General features: G+C 41.2%; 1 protein-coding gene across 5 annotated transcripts in view; it reads left to right on the plus strand.

Annotated features, from left to right (window-relative positions):
* The window catches only part of LOC141794859 (stromal membrane-associated protein 1-like), a 183,374-nt gene that overhangs the window by 131,127 nt on the left and 34,266 nt on the right, over positions 1–17,981 (plus strand). For all 5 annotated transcript variants that reach the window (XM_074675425.1, XM_074675426.1, XM_074675421.1 and 2 more), the window contains exon 7: positions 648–708. In XM_074675425.1, the coding sequence (XP_074531526.1) occupies positions 648–708 (61 nt within the window). The remainder of the gene's footprint in view (positions 1–647; positions 709–17,981) is intronic.

Below are 17,981 nucleotides of genomic sequence, written 5' to 3' on the forward strand. Positions count from 1 at the left end.
AGCTGGCGAGCTTTCAGCGCACTTTCTGTGCTGTTTTTGGCACAAAATTGTCACTGCGTCAACATGAATCTGCTGACACCTCCCCCTGGCACGCCGTCACACCCGGTCTACCAAATTGTCAAATTTGTAGCGCATGGCGGTGCGCTGCACGAAATTAACAGTAAGCAGGGTGCGCCAGGCTTGTGTCTGGGAATAGATATACGCACTGTGATTGGCTCATCATGCTTGAGAGTAGGAGTTAGCCTTAGGACAGTTTGATGTTGTGACATGTCTGTCAGCTGATGTACAGAGGTTTGATCTTATCTGAAGCTGCAGGATGACCACGCCCCTTGGTGTCTGACATTTTGGGGACAGCATCACAAGTGTGTGACAGCTTGTCAGCCTCCTTGTCCCAGTTTTCTGTCCTCTGTGCGTCCTGATCTTCACAGCCTCTGTAGTTCAATGCTCAGTATCTGTTGCTCTCAGAGTGGATGACCTTGGCCTTCTTCCAGTCCAGGACGGGTTCTTTTTTCTTGCAGTGCTTCAAACAGCTGATTTTAAGTTTTCTTGGTCAGATTTTTTGCTTTATGCACGTCCGTGCTCCAGGTGCTGGACTTTATCCTGTTTGACAATTCATTGTTGTCCTGTTTTTTCTCTTTCCTCTGCAGTCAGAGAGCAAAGCCAACACCAAGGAGAGCTCTGAGCCAGCTGTGGACCTCCTGGGCCTGGGTAAGACACCACCAACCTCCTACAGACACCAGTGAAACAAGCATCACACATAAATTTAGACTCATTGATGAACCATGAGGCAGGTGTAGAAGTTACAGGGACCAGGTAATACACATCCTTACGTCAAACACTGATTTAAACACTCACAGTCATGAATCCTCTGGTTCAAACTCCAACAACAAACTTTTATCATTCCAAAAACTTAGTTTGTGATTCTTATCATTAATCCAGACATAGGAACGGCATCCAACAGCTGCAGATAGACTCAGTTATTTTAATGCACAGTGGCCCATATTCATCCTTTATATTAGGGCAGGGGCTTAGTGTTTTCATGGTTTGGTTCATGAAGCAACAACTGGGCCACTGGACTCAGCCGAAATATCCAAAAATGCTCACACACTTCCCAATCCTGAGACAGAGACTGCTGAAAACCCATCCATCTCTTCATCCTCCTCATGCACAGCCAAAGCTCTGTGGGTGTGTTTGGATCAGGCGTAGCTGCTTCTGTCCTCAGTGTGTCTTGAAATGAACACTTGTAGTAAGAGAAGATCAGGTGCACAACCTCTTACTGATCACACTGAGATGTAACATTGGCCTGATCACAGGTATAAAACCAATTCTCCTGAGTGATGTGATGACATTTATGAACTGATGGGGTGGTTGGAGGTCCAGCAGTGTGTGATGTTATGGACACATGGACGTAGACTCTGCTATGGCCACACCATGTCTCTGGTGGCGGCATCCCCGGGTCCCAGGAAAAATGGCCAGCCTGGTCGCTTCCCAGGGATATCACCACTCTAGCCCTCCACAGTCCGTGCAGCCATGGAGAAAAGATTGAAAACAACTCATCTTTGAAAAACAGTCAAACAAACCAAATCAAATTCTGCCGGGTCCATTTGCTGGTCAGTTCATTCTGTCACAGTCCACAGGAAACATAAGAAGGTGGAGGAGCACCCAGAACGAAGATTGATTTAGAGGATTTATCAACCAAAACTCACCAAAGTCAAAAACTTTAAAGAAAAACAAAATCCTAAAACCAAAACTCTAGGAGTAAACTAACCCGCAACACGACGGCAAAGACACAACAGCATACAGCAACAGGATACAATGAACTGACAAGGAACTCAAGACACACTGAGGCCATGTCCACATGTAGATGTGTATCCAGGAAACCACATATATTTCTATACTTTTAGGCCTGTTAACCACTGAGTCTCACATCTTGTTTACCTGCAGCCAGGTATTCGGGAAACTGCATATGTTTTTATACATGTACACTTGTCATCCACACAAAACTGCAGCTTTATGTCACTAAAAACGATGTTTTCTGAAAACTCTGGCCAAAGTGAAGATATTTAAGAACTTCAGTTTCATGGTTTTAATGTAGATGCTGGGAAAATGGAGTTTTTGGTTCTCAAACGTTACAGCTGAATGACGGTGGTCTGAAAACCACCACCCATTACGGGTTCGTCATGTTTTAAACCGCACTTATCGGCAGGTTTTTCTGGTGCGTCTGGACAAAAGTATTTCTAAAAACAAATGAGAGGATATTCGCTTTTGAAAATGTCCGGCTACGTGTGGACAAGGCCTGAGACTAAATAGGCAGGGGGGTAATTAAACAGAGGTGTGAAATAAGACACAGGTGATACACATGAGGGACAATCAGACAGCAGGGAAACACAAGGGCTGTTTCCCAAAGCCCAGGTACCTTGACTTGCCTTGGAAGGCAGTGCCTCCGAAGCCACTTCCTTCCAATCCAAGGCAAGTGTCCTGCCTCTGCTCAAAAGGAGATGCTAATGGAACAGCCTACAAAGGCATATTTTTTACCATCAGATTCCTGTCACAAATGTATATGTAATTAGGGTCCTCGGCCTGAGCCGGGGCACCTTCTAGCAAGAGCTAGAAGGTGCCCTCGGCCGAAGGCCGAGGGCACTATTGTTTTTCGTTCGTTTCTTTTTTTTTTTTCTTATTATTATTCCCTCCTACGCGAGAACTGGAATTAGACCCCCTAAACGTCCTCAAAAACTCACCAAAATCGGCACACACATTCTGCAAGTCCGAAAATTTGATAAAATGAAAAAATTATCCCCTGACATCCCATAATATGCTCAATAGCGCCACCTAGGCTCACGCTAAGGGCCCTAGCTCGGGCTAGGAATGTCGTAGAGAGATGAAACCAACACCAAAACGCTCGTGTAATCGAGACGCAAAAATCATACGCTGCTACCCTGGACCTATCTCCAACAGGAAGCCGGCTAAATCCCTCACAAAATTAAAAAAAAAATTTTTTAACCCTTTCTGCAAAAATTTTCTCCTCTGAAACCAAAACTGGTACAGGTTTGAGACTACCATCACATGACAGACTAGACCCTGCTCTCCAAAAGTTGTGAAGGAAGTTGTTGTTTCGGGCCCGGTTTTCGAATGGCGAGCCCTCAAAGTCGACGACCGCTTTTGGCCGCTTTAGGATTTCTCCATGTTAGCAGATGAGGAGAAAAGATTTCAGGTCAAAACACTCACTACTAGTACTTCTACTAGTGCCGCATTTGGGCCTCTAGACAAAAAACTAAAAGTCATAGAGCTTTAAAAATTACATGGTTGGATTCCTGACAAAATCCCCTACAACAACATGATATTTTTACACAGATTAAGCCAACATTGTGGCCTACAGGACAAGTAGTTCAGACATGTCTCTAAAATAAAAAAATCCATTTTGAGCACTCTTTCACCGGTGTTGCGACACATTAGGGCTTCTAGAGAAAAAAGTATAACTCGTACAGCTTTGAAAATGCCAAAAATGGATTCCTCACAAGCTCTACTATCAAATATGATATTTTTGACACAGATTGGGTTAAAATTGTGGACTCTGTGAGGATTTCTTTACATTAGATGCCTGATAAAAACTCCCTCCAGGCACTAGTCACACTCGTGTCACGCTAATTAGAATTCCAAGCATGCAGCTGCTGGTGATGTCACTCAGCATAGCAGAGGATACGTTGCCATGGTATCAACTGACTCCCTGACATCCCATAATATTCTCTCAGAGCCATAAGGCTCACTTCCAGCCTACACACACCAAAACAGCCCTAACTGGGGCTAAGAATGTCGTAGACAGATGAAACCAACGCCGAAATGTTCGTCTTATTTTGTTGGAAACATCGGAGGGAAAACCGGCAGGAGCCCGAGGACCCGTCTAACGCTGCTTGCAGCTTTAATTGGAGTTATATTGTCTCACATAACATGTGTTGCACTGTGGACAGTGCTTGGAAAGTTTATACAAACGTGAGAGTAGACCATATGCTCAAGCGGCTACAAATATTGTCATGTCTTGCCACTTTAGTACCTTTTGTGCTTTTCTATTGTCCCATCATTGACACTCTGAAGGTGCGGCTTCTCAGTAATTATAGTGACGCGAGTGACACACAAAAGAGTTAAGTGTTGGACATGGTATAAGTTGTTATTTTCAGAGGTGTATTTTGTTACCTACATTTAAAATTAGAATTTGCCGCGTGCCTCCACAGGAGCTTCTCTCTTTGGTGCGTCTTTTCCTTCCATTTTTTTCCTTTTTCGTAGATTTGCGCGTTGCGTGTTGGGTATTTATAGCCATGGCAAGGCAGCGAAGGATACACCTGTGTATCCTCGGTCAGTTAGCCACATGCTAACCAAACAGAGCAGAGGACATATGCCTCCAGAGGACATGAACATTGGAACAGCACTTAAGCAGCATCTGATGATGTGGATGCCTGCCCACGCCCACCCCACGCCCACATCAGACCAAGGCAAGGCAAATAACCTGGGCTTTGGGAAAAAGCCACGGAGAACTGAACCAAAAACAGGAAGTAACAAAGTGAATATGAAACATAAAGGAAAACACACAACAAGAATAACTAAGATTAACACAAGAAACACAAGACAAGAATCACAAAGATTAAACAAGAAACTCAAGATACACAAGAAAATCCAAAACCCAGAAATACACAAAGCCCAAACCATGACAAGTAGTCTGGCTTTGAGTTTGGTCTGAAGGTTTTTAATGTGTTTGGGGAAAGACAGAGATGAATCAAACCTGAAGCCCACATATTTATGGACTTTGACAAACTCCACAGGCGAGCCATCTGAACAGCTGATCACAGCTAAATCTGGTTCTTTCATGACACTGGCTGATGCAAATTTACAAGAAACTATTATTTAAAACATTATTTGGGTTATAAAAGTAAAATAAAGTCTTTGCTATGATTAAGTGAGAAGACAAAGAAACCTTTTGGTCTGTATGTTAGAGATGTCATGAAATGTGAAGCTTTTTTTCTTCTTCTTAAGACTCAAATAGTGGTTGTCCAGATGTGAACTTGCAGAGGTGTGTCCTCAGCATCTTATTTAGGTGATTGCACAAACTCTTTAACCCCCCGCTGGAGAAAACTCAGAGAGCATCAGAGATGTTTGGTTTGTTTTTACTCCAAATATCTTTATTGATTTGTTTCAGAGGATTTGCTCACAGGAAACAGCCAAGCTGAACAAAGCTGTTGACACTACCAGAGATCCTGTATTGATTCCTGAAGGAGGAGGGGTTCCTCTGAACTGATTTGTGAAGTTCAACTTTTTCCCAAACAGAACTTTTTTGAGTTGAGCTCCATGGACTCCTTGTTTTTGGTTTGGTGACCTTGAAAGGGAAAAGCTGTGAAGATAATTAGTGGATGTTAAACCTTTAACTATTTCTGCTGTGATCTGGCACAATAAATATATATATATATATATATATATATATATATATATATATATATATATATATATATATATATATATATATTCACACCTTGTCGTGCGCATGCCTATGATCAGAGCTACAAACTCACTTGCTTCAAGCTGAGTAGTAAAAATAAGACAAAAAAAAAAACCCACGAACCCCAAAAAACACAGGCACCCCGACCCAAGTAAGGAAAACCGAACAGTTCAGATTTTTTTATAAACCGTCCATCCCGAGTCAGTGTACAACGATGTTTGTGAGGTAACTCCCAACAGTTGTGTTCCCATAGAAATCACGCCTCATGGATTGTAAAGTGCTTCATGCATCACAAGTCAAGCTGGCTAGTGAGTTTTTTGTTAGTTTTCTTTTTTAAATAAAAAATGAATTCCCATCTACATTTGGGGGTGTTAGTTTAGAGCCCTGTTTGGTACCACAGGCAACTGTTAATATTATAATATTTAATATTAATATGAAATACAGTACATTACTGTGAGGATTCTGCTGTAAATTTACATCCAGGTTTTACAGTGTATAAAAAGTTTCCTTGTTAAGACCAAGATTTATTTTGAGTTTCAGAAATGATCATAACTGATGTCCAAACCCCAAGGTTGCAGGTTCAAGCCCAGCTCTGGGCGACACATGGCAATGTGTCCTTGGGCAAGACACTTAACCCCAAATTGCTCCCACTGCTGCGTCAGTGGTATGAAAATGGGCATGAAAGGGCATGAATGTGTTAGATATACTGGTGGTTAACTTACATAGAAGCTCTGTACCACCAGTGAGAGAATGTGAGAGCAAATGGGTGTAAATGGGTAAGTGTGACCTGCGGTGTAAAGCAGCTTTGAGTAGTCCATGACTAGAAAAGCGCTAAATAAGCTCAAGCCCATTTACCATTTACCAAACCAAAGACATTCCACTCATGATCACCAAAGGGCAACATTCCGTTTAGAAAAATGAAGCCTATGCAGAAGCTAAAAGTTGGTGTTCATTGTGAATCTGCTTGAGGCTGGCAGCAGAAAGACTGGAAGTCATGTACACATCCAGCCATAAAAACAGACTTTTACAGCATTAAAAGCATATTAACAGCCTGGTTCAAAAACAGCTTGGGTCTGAAACACTAATTTCACTTTGAGCACACACTGTGCAGGTGACAAGGTTTCAGAGTATAAAGGCTTCTAACTCAATCATAAAAGGTTCAACAAAAGTTCTCAGCGAGGCTGGACAGATGAACACAAAAGGAACAAAAACTCACAGCAAAGCTGGTAAAAACGAGGAAGCTGGAAACTGGAAATAAAAGAAAAAAAATTCACAGACTTGGTCGGTACATAGCAGCCAGGACACGACACGACAATCTGTCACCGGCAGGGGCGTAGCTACAATTAGGCAAACACAGGCAGTTGCCTGGGAACCCAAGATTACCAGGGTCCCCCATAGCATCTCTTAAAACTGGTTTATGAAGTTCTCTTCAATTGAAAGCATTTCTTTTTTTCTAAATCTTACTTCACATGCTTCAAAATACATCAAAAGGCTTCATCTTTAATGATGGTTTTGGGTACTCCACCTCCCTTCTTATTCAATGGGCTATTCCATGTTACAACACATCTGAAAATTTGAGTCAGGAAGAAAGTGGTAAAAAACACTTTTTTTTTTTTCTTTTTTTTTCTTATTTTCAACCAAGTCAGAAATAAAAACAATGTTGCTCTGAGATCTGAGATAAACATTTAAGACTTTTAGGATTTTAAGGACTTTATCTAGCCCAGGAAACAGGATAATTTTCTCAAAATCAAACCTTTTGAGTTGGTGATAAACATTATTGTACAAAATCTCATTTTTTTGATACATAACTTGCTGGACAGGGGGTCAAATAAAAATACATTAACTTTAAAATGATAGTACCAAAAAGTATGGTAACTGTAAATATCACCTCTTTCAGTAGATTTTTTTTTCCAGTTTTATGTTGTGCTTGATATTTACATATTTTTCTTTACTAAATTATTTTTTTCAATATTTACCTATTGTAATGTTTTTCACTTCATACTTTCTTGTTTGTTACTGTTACTCTGTAAATTCCCCACTGTGGGACAAATAATCTGTCAATTGACCATAAAAAGATTTCAAATCCAGGACAAAGTGGACTAAATGATGTATTCACTTTTTTCAAAATCAAACTAAAGTACAGAACTTGAGGAAATGCATTTAGTTGTGTTAAATTACCATGTACAAGATTAGCACTGTCTCATGCCTCGATTCTTGGAAAGAGACAGTGGACCAAGGGAAGGCTAGCTCTGTGGAAGAGGAGTTACAAGGACATGGAGGGCCCCATTGATTGGGTTTGCCTTGGGCCCCCAAACGACTAAAGACGCCCCTGGACACCGGACAAAGAGAGATGCAGACTTAAATACAAGAGATAATGGAACACTGTGGAAACAATCAGGAGCTGGTGATTGTCCAATCAGAGACACAGCTCAGCTCACATGACTAACAGGCGCCCTGTAGCAGTTGGAAAGGAAACTTAAAGCCAGCGTCATATCCAATTTGGCTGAGTCCAATGATTTGGTTCATTTCACTGTTTCAGGATCAGACGGGTGACGTTGCCAAGACTACATCCATTTTTTTATGCAGTCTATGATTATCACTGGTTTATTTCCAGGAGTTACTCTTTAAAACCTGAAATGGTACAAGTGCTGGACAAAACTCCAACTGGCACCCCAAAAACACAACAAACCAATCATTCATTTATATTGGTAGTAAAAGGATGTTAAAGCAGAGTGTTCACTGATCAGTAGATGTATTCAGCAGGAATACATCACCCACCTGTTTGAAGTGTGAAGGTACGGTCACATGCTCTTTACCTCAGGTGTGCATGCATTTCAGTGGCATTACCAGCTGAAAGCATGACTGAACTGAGGATGACATTCAGGAAAGGTTAGCAGCTGGATTCAAACCTATGACATTTTGAGCACACAGTGTTGATCATGTGGGTGTTAATGAGTTGGAGATTTGGCTTCATGCTCGTTGACCTGCAGAGTAAAAGCCCAACAGAGCTGATTCAGGGTTTGCATTATAAATTAGTAATAAGCCATCACGCTGCCTTTTCCCACTATGAGCCGGTAATATGTGAAGGAAAGCTGACAGAGGAAAGAGCCAGCGGGTCCAGCATCGATCAAACATTCCCAAACACAGCAGAGAGTGAGCGCCCTGCTATAAATATCTAATGCTACACACCTCCCAGCTACGTTGAGTGGATGAGATTTCACACATAATCAATAAGTCAAAGACGTGGCAGTGTGCCTCCAGCTCTCACACATCCCCCACCCTGGCCTTCATGTCTCTGGTTACCTCACTGCTTCAAAAAGTCCTTCTCTGCCTTTGTCTCCTTCTTTCTGTTTGTTCCTCTGTTCACTTCATTCAGTCAGAGCTCAGTGCTGGAATTAAAGTCAAATAATAACAGAGGATTTTCACAGGAGCATTTCAAAGCCCTGCCAGCTTTGCTTTGTGCCAGTTTCTGCTTGATAATCACATGCCATAAAACAGGCTCCTCGTTGGCTTCAGCGTACCTCAAATATGTTTATCTGTTTATTTAAGGGTTTGTTGGACAGCTCCACTGTCCTGTGGTGATAAATGTTCTCAGAAATGCTCCATGCTGCCAAAAAAGATATCCCAGAGCCACTGAATCAATTTCACAAACTTTTATTGATGAGAGGTCCATCTCTGTTTGTTTTTTTTACGCTTTCTGGCTCTGCTTCCTCCTCACTCCACACACTACACTCACTCCTCTCATATCACTCCTTCCAATACTCTTACTGCCTTCACTTCTCTTTAGACACACTCCTTTCACTCCTTTCACTTCTATCACTCCTTTCACCTTTCTCTGTGTAAACCCGAGGCTGAAACGCAACAAAACTTTTGTTTCACCCTAAAACCATTGTCGTGTAAATGGCCCCTTAGTCCTCTAACATCTCTCACTCCTCCCAATCCTCTCACTCATCCTACTCTCTGACTTCTCTCGCTCCTCTTACTTTTCTCACTGCCCTCCTCTTTTCACACCCCTTACTCCACCACCCCCCCTCTCACTTCTCTTACTCCTCTCACTACTTTCACTCTTCACACTTCTCTCACTTGTCTCATTCCTCTCATCCCCTTACTCATCCTACTCCTCTTACTTCTTTCACTTCTTCTTTTTACATCCCTCATTCAACTTAGTCCTCTCACATCTCTTACTCCTCTCATTACTCTTAGTCCTCTTATTTCTCTCATCTAATTGCTCATTCTACTTCTCTTACTTTTACTCCTCTCACTTCTGGCTAGTCACTCACTTCCCTCACTTCTCTCACTCCTCTCACTCCTCCCAATCCTCTCATGTCCCTCACTACTCTTATTCTCTTACTGCTTGCCCTCCCAGTCCTCTCACTCCTCCCAATCTGCTGACTCCTAATCCTCTGACTCTTCCCAATCTTCACTTCTCTGGCTCTTGACTCTTGTTCAGTGAGATAACCTGGGCTCTTGCATAGAATACGATAGAATAGAATAGAATAGAATAGAATAGAATAGAATAGAATAGAATAGAAAATAAAATACTCTATTTATCCTCAAGGGGAAATTCAGGAGTCACAGCAGCAATCAAAAAAACAAAAGTCAGAAAGTGTATAGAAAGTGCAAAAAGGTCCACAAGAAAATAGGTGATGACAGCTTGTTCATCATTGTCCAGTCAGCCAGTCTCCACCTCCACAGGGTCCAGGACTGAGCCTCCCCAGCAGTCTGTTCAGTCTCTGTCTCCTGGATCCTGTCTGCTCACAGCAGGTGAAGCTCCTCCAATGTGGCGTTGGTGTCTGATGTTAGCTCCGTTAGCCATGTCTGTGAATAGCATGATGCTACTCTGCCCTCTGGTATTCCCTCTGTTGCTGGGTTAGCACAGCTAGCTTGTCCATCTTATTGGAGATAGATCTTTCGTTCCCAATAACGATGGCTTAGAGTTAAGATCGGCCCTAAAAAATCCAGCCCGACCCGACCCAGGCCCGCGGGTATTAGAGCCGGACCCGGCCCGAGCCCGATCAATTAACTTGATTTGCAGGCCCGAGCCCGAAACAAACCCAAAATTTTATATTGCAAGTTTTCTCAATGTTTAAATAATCTTAATATTTTTATGCTCATTATAAATGCATTTACACAATGAAATAACGCTGGAAAAGTTTGTTTAAGATATTTCTGTGTGATATTGTGCTCACATGGACGCGCCTCTCTGACAAGGAGAGGAACAGCAGCAGGAGCAGGTCTCTGGGCTTCATTAGATCACAAGGAAAGGCATCTGAGATACACGGGGTAAAGCCTCCAGAGCACAGCAGGTTCACTATATTCTTCGTTACCAAAGGCGGAAACAAACAGACTTTAAATATCCTCAGCTGGAGACTGCACTTATGGATGAATCCATTCATACATGTTTCTGGACCAGCTGCTATTTGCAGAAGTCAGACCTGCTGAGGTAAGTGGTCCTGGGCGGTCATCTCGGTGTAAAGAGCGTATTGTGCGGGAGTCTCGGGTCTCGTCCTCTTGAACATCTGGCATTGAGCGCTGCGTAAAGCGCTCACGTGTCCTGAGCCGTGTATTTGGTTATTACAGACTTCAGTCAGCAATGGCTCGTGAAACAGGTGCCACTGCCTCTGGTTGAAAAAGCGGAGCCCTAAAGCTTCCCAGTATGCTTTTGACTGTTAGTGTGTGCGGTCAAGGAGGTAAAGGAACTGGAGGAGAAGATAGTCAGCGCCGTCTGCGGCTCCTGTTTAGTAGTTGAATAGCAATTACCATACAGCGCCTTCTCTGTTTTATCCAAATTATCTATTTTATAACAAGTACTCCTTTAGTTTAATATCCATACACCGTTTTAGTATACAATACATAGGTCGATGTCGTCACTTCTTAGCTCACACCTGAGAACCAGCACGTCGTCCTCATCTCCTTCTCCTCACCCCGTGGGAAGACATCAGGCCTTACACCAGTTAGCATTGGCATGACACAGGCTGCTAACAGCTGAGTTCACATATGAACCATTTGGCCATGGTTACATGTAGGATCTCCAGACAAACACAGGAGCAGAAAATTGAAAATATCACTGAAGACACAACAAGTTTGGTGTCTGTGTGGCATGTTGTATACTTTGTTTTATCAGTCATATTAAGCGCCACCTCTCATAGAGGCTGTACCAGGAAGAGAGATCCCTCTTGGTTAGTTTTTTCTAAATGCACGATAAACATACTGATTATTCTGTCACACACCTTGGCCTCTTTGACTCTAGAGACAGGAAGAAACGTGGAGAGGATGTGCACAGCTGGTTCCTCTGAAACGATCATTATTTGCTTGTATTAGGAGATCATTGGTGTGTTCATGCTTCATCACACACGGACTAAATAAAGCAGCCTTGATGTTAAAAAGGAAGTCCTTCTTTTCTCCAACTCGGTAACAAGCTACATCCTCTGAGGAGATGGTATTAAAACTGTTCTGCTTTTTATTCATAAGCCCAGAAAACATAATCTGTTGATGAAGTTCACATACTGTTTAAGAAAGAGAAAGTAGAAATCCAGATCTTAACCATTGGTGTATGAACTACCTTTCTAAAGTCTCAGTTTGGCAGCACGATTTTGGCAAAAATGGGATTTTTTTTTTTTGCGTAGTATTAAGATCACAATTCTCTGGTGCAGCTTTTTTTTTTTTTTTTTTTTTTTTTCAGAAAATCTTTTTTGCACTGATGAACTTTAAAAAAAAAAAATTAAAAGAACATTCAAAAGGTCACTCACAGGGATGGGTATTGATCAGATTTTATTGATAGCAATGCCCTCATTGATTCTGCTTTGCAATCTGATTTTTCATCGATTCCCTTATCAATTCTTCCTGTAGATTTTCTGTGTAAAAAAGTAGCTCTACAGGTTTTCTGTGTCAACATTCATTGAGTTTATACGTAAATTAATATGAAATTTGCAATGCCATCTAGTGTCTACTTTGTGTTGTAGTTATGAAGTCAGCCATGAGCCTGCAGTGACTTTTCTTCTCTCTTCCTGTCTAAAAAAAAAATTGACCTGTGAATATTTTGACATTTGAAGTTTTCAGTGTTGTTTACAAAGACTAACTGTGATATGTTTCTGTGATGAAAGTGGAAAATCTGCTTTAAAACCAAAGTTTTATTTACGTATGCGAACTGCTAGCATATCAATGCAATTTCCCATATATGTTAGCACCAAGCTAACACTAAGTTTTCTCTGTTGTTTTGGTACGTTAGGACATATGTAACATGTTAAATGTTCCAGTGTTTCTTATGTAAAACTTGTAGTGTTAATCCTCAATCAGAGTTTTCTTGGGAAACCGTGTTTGCTAAGCTAAGCTAGCCGGAGGAGGAATAGACGACGTAAAGTCCAGCTGCACCAAGTCATTCAAGTAAAGTGATCAGCCAGCAGCAGCAGGCTCAGGTGTTGTAAAGACACTTTACCATTGGTTGAAGGAGAAGGCAGCAGTGGTGCTGCGTTTAGGGGGCCTTTGTTTACAATGCAGCCATGAAATGAAATGCTTAAGAATCGTCCATGTTTGGAAATAAGACCACGTATGCGTGTTGATCAGGAGCACAATCTTTGATGGTTAATCGTGCAGCCCTACTTCACAAATGTGTGAACCAGTGTTATCTCTATATTCTGTTTGTGTGTGTGTGTGTGTGTGTGTGTGTGTGTGTGTGTGTGTGTGCCTGTTGAACCGTTGGTCTGTTTCCATGGTGAGGTTGAGAGAGCTCTCAAGCAGCGTCTGCATAGTTAATGAAGGATGGAGGGCACAGTGCCTGACATGGCAGTGTATCCTTTGTATCTCTGGGCCGGGAGGGGAGATTTCAGTGATGGGAAGAGGAAGTAGTATTTTTCTCTTCTCTGCGTGAACAGCATGAGTGACACATGTCAGCCTGATCAGCCCTGTGAGAGGATCTAACGTTCCTGATGGAGTTCATCCCTCAAGTACTTTACAAAGTAACACAACTGTCAGAAGTTTACATCCTGCAGAGGGTAACTGAAAGTATCGATCGAATCATGACAGAAGCACAAAGTTTCTCACAAATACTTCATAAAGGCCACTTCTTCTGGAAAGAGACACTGGCCCCTCAGAATAACAGGGTTGGGTTGATAAGTTTGTCAAGTTTAAGAAGTCCTGTGTAATTGTTTGTGTTTTGGATAATGCTGAAACTCAATCTGAAACCATAAAGAACAAACAGCAATGGTAACATCATGATAGCAAAGTAGCTGAGGCTCTGGCTGCCATTTACCCTTGTTTTCCACAGTTGTCATTGAGGCTCTGTTTTCAGGAGAGGTTGTTGACTGTATTTTGTCTAACCTCTCACCCTCAGCCTGACCAGAAGTGAACACTGACCACTGGTCCCCTTCCATCGAGGTGCAAATTATGGTTCAGCAAGGTTCACCAGCTCCTGTGCTGTGGCATGGCCACCACTCATTACAGCACAACAGACTGCCATCTTTCCATATTTTAAAGTGCAGTCATAGGGACCATTTGGACCTTACTCGAGCATTATTGCCCCACAAAGTGCCGTTCACCAGCTGAAATGTACAGCCGGAGGTCACACTACTTCAATCTGAGTCAGTCTTTGACAGGGGGATGTAAAGCTCTGAAACTGCGAGGCTCCAAAACTGTGAAACTCTAAAAAGATGAGGCTCTGAAACTGAGAGACCCTGTAAACGTGAGGCTTTAAAACTGTTTGGCTTCAAAGCTGTGAGGCTTAAAAACTGAGAGGCCTCAAACTGTGGGGCTTTGAAAATGTGCATCTCTGAAACCGTAAGCTCTAAAGCTGTGAGGCTCTAAAACTATGAGGCTCTAAAACTGTGAGGCCCTGAAACAGTGAGACTCTGTAACTGTGAGGCTCAAAAAACTGTAAAGCTCTGATACTGTGAGGCTCTAAAACTGTAAGGCTCTAAAACTGCGAGGCTCTGAAACTGTGAAGCTCTAAAACCGTAAGGCTCTAAAACTATGAGGCTCTGTAACTGTGTGGCTCTAAAACTGTGAAGCTCTGTAACTGTTTGGCTCTAAAACAGTTTGGCTCTTAAGCTTTGAGTCACTTTGAGGCTCTGAAACTGTGAGGCTTTAAAACTGAAAGGCTCCAAACTATTAAGCTCTTAAACTTTGAGGCTCAAAATCTGAGAGGCTCTGAAACTGTGCAGCTCTGAAACTGTGCAGCTCTGAAACTGTGCAGCTCTGAAACTGTGCAGCTCTGAAACTGTGGGGCTCTTGAGCTCTGGTCTGCGTGTGTTGATATAGAGACTGTATGTGTGTCTTCTCTTTCTCTCTCTGTTAACTCTTGGAAAGGGCTTAATTATGGATGTTTTATCCGTTGGGTTATAGAAATGACCTCTGCTGCTCACTCTCTCTCACATAGTTCACCCTCAGCTCCTTCTTTCAGCCGCTCTGTCCCCTTCTCTTTCTTTCCATTAGATGACTGTGCATTGTGTTTTGTGAGCTGCTCTCTTTAAACTCAAGGGAAACAGCTCTCTCTGCAGCACACAGTTTGTCTCTGACCATACTTATCTTTGGGACCAGAGAGTTTCAAATGAGCCTTCTTTGTATTTTAAAAGAAGACTGTGAGAAAGACTCTTTTATGAAGGCTGCTGTTTCCTAGAAGCAATAGCCTCTATGATTGAAACACAAAATATGGAAAACTATCATCACAGCACCCTGGATTTATACTAAGCAGCAACCTCCAGTCTGAAAATATAAAGCCTATGTGGAAGTGTTATTAAATGCAATTCCTCCACTGTCCACTTGAGGCTGGGAGAAACACCACAAACCACGTATAAACCCATTTAATAAAGATGATCTTCAGACTGAATATTTCGTTATCAGCACACTGAATGGGGGAGGGCTTGTCAGTTTCATATGAAGATTGGGCTCTACTGTCACATCCTTTTTTTTTTCTAATTTTCATCACATTAATCTCATAATGACAACTTAAGAGACAAGTCTTTGGAGATTCAGATGGAGAGTAACGGTTAAAGGATTGAGCTCTTAGCGTTACTGAATATGTATAAATGATAAATGTGTATTGTTCTGTACAGTCAGGTTGACCTTCAGTTAGTTTGTTTGTTAATCAAAACGAATACCTAACCAAACAAAGTGCACCCACATATCTTCCCTGCTCCATGAAACAGCTTTTTAATCCAAGTATGTTAACCTATCCGTTTATTAGCATTAGCATTTGATGCACAGACGTAAGACCGGTTGATCTTCTCTTCTCACTTTTCCTAAGAAGCCAGGTAGATGTCCCATCCATAAAACTGTTAAGTCATTAAAAATGTGTTTTAACAAAGAGCTGATGCTAAAGTCAACTTTCCAACAACAAATATCACACAGCTACCTGTGTGTGTCTGTGTAACCTGCAGTCAGAGAGGACCTCCTGTAGCGTCTTTGGATCAAACTAACTCCAGAGAGAGGGGTGGATGCTTTTTGAGGTTCGAATGCAAGGTGCAAGTAGCAAACTTGTTTTGATTTGAAAAAATACTTTTAATAAAAAATGAAAAAATACTATTATACTATTTCTATTACTCCGCTTTTTAAATCAAGGGTTCCAGGACATTTTACAAACTACAATCCAATCTCAGTTCTTCAGTGCTTTCCCAAAATATTAGAAAAATTAGTGTAAAACTCATTCTTAAACAGATCCTCTGTGTGCAAATATACTAAACTAAACTAACTTTACTAAACTGAACTGAACTCTTTTGAGCACATATCCACTCAGTTTTTCAGCCCTAATCCATTTAAAAGTAAAACATAAATCGTACTTTTTCAGGACTTAAGGAAAACTATCAGGTCTTTTGTGCACGTTCACTGGATTCCTGGCAGTTTAAATAATATTTTTTAACATTAAGTTTATCAATGGAAAGATAAAATAGTTTAAATGTGTCCCGTAAGTGAGGCTGTTGCTGCTGTCTTTTAACAGTTCAGCTGCTGCGGTAAAGCTCTTCTCTTCTGTGACACATCCAAAAAATACAAAAGGGTCCAATAACCAGTTGAAAGTGTTTTTTGTCCAAAAATCTAAAATCTTAGATGGGCCAACATGTAGTTAAGGCAAAACTGGAAAATGATACTGGATGAAACTAAACAAATGATGATGGAAAGCTACAACTAAGGTGTAAGTAACTATCTACAAAAAATATGCAAGTTCAATCTTAATTTACACCACCACACACAATAAGTAAAAGAGAAAAAAGAAAAAAAAAACACACCCATGAAATATGTCAAAGCAGTGATGTCATCAAAGTGATGTTATCAACTCCATAAAGTAGAACCCATTAAAGAAACAGGCTAAATAAATTTTAGCTTCTATACTTTTTTTTGCTATAGAGTACATATTTTGAAAGACTGAAATGATAACAGCTGATCCTGCTTCTTCTTTTCCTCAAATCCCTGTAAAAGAGTGAGCAATATGAAGGATCTGACCAACCCGAGTGTGAATACAGCTCATTTTTGTTCCACACTTCACCTCTTCTGACAGGAAAGGCATTTTAAAGTTCATATTCCTGAAGCTTTTTTAGTGATACAGAACTTTCCTCTCTGAGTTCAGTCCCTGATGAGTTCATTTCTAAAACATTTGTAATGACTAAGTTATTAAGTATTTTTCCAAGGGCAGAAGAAGACACATGAATCAAAGCAGAACGACCGAGGAGAGCGTTTATCAGACATTTAACAGGCATGCTAATGGTAAATTGAGCTGTGCGGTTTGTTTTGGAAATAACCTTCATTTCCACAAGGTCACGCTGAATTGTTCTCATTAGTGACACTGCCTTCACATTCTGTTCCCGGCTCCATTAATCGCTCTTTATTCGTCTGTTCTTTAATTATACGTCTTCTAAATCCTGTCTGCTCTCTGGTTCATTAGAAGTCTAACACTGTTTTCATTAATACATCAAGTTGTGTTTGTCTTCAGTGTGAATGGTCTGAAAAACAAACAAACCCTGTTGTTGGCGTGTCAAAGAGTCTGTCCGCTAGGTGCTTAAACAGTCTGTTTGATGTAAATCAGTTAGATATAATGATGTTTAAGGGACTGAAATGGTGCTAGGTTTGAAACCAACACATTTTTTAATTTGTTTTGATGAATAATCAAAACAAAATCATGAAAAATCATCTATTGAAACAGTTACAGGGCCATCATTGATGTTAATTTTATTTCATATAAGTCATTTGTTTTTCTTTATTTAAATGCCTCATGCCGTGAGAAAGTTCTGTATATTTTACAGCTTAAACTGTCCTCATGTGTCTTCTGATTAGATTGATATTTGGCTCCCACAGAAACAGGCCCCTTCCTCCACTTATTTACGGATTAAAAGCCACGCCCCCTTCACTCTCTCAGACAAACGATGAACATTACGTGACAGGCGCTATGGCAGGTGTCACAGTAGGAGACATTTCACAGGATGCTAATGATGATTTTTGGGGACATAAAGCTCAAACATAATTTAGAAGTCACCAAAAGGCTCTAAAATCCAGATTGGTGGGATATATGAAGCGTTTT

This window comes from Halichoeres trimaculatus, unplaced genomic scaffold, assembly GCF_033239565.1.
Source record: "Halichoeres trimaculatus isolate MK-OKI-2021-1 unplaced genomic scaffold, fHalTri1.1 fHalTri1_scaffold_8, whole genome shotgun sequence".
Classification (NCBI taxonomy): Eukaryota; Metazoa; Chordata; class Actinopteri; order Labriformes; family Labridae; genus Halichoeres; species Halichoeres trimaculatus.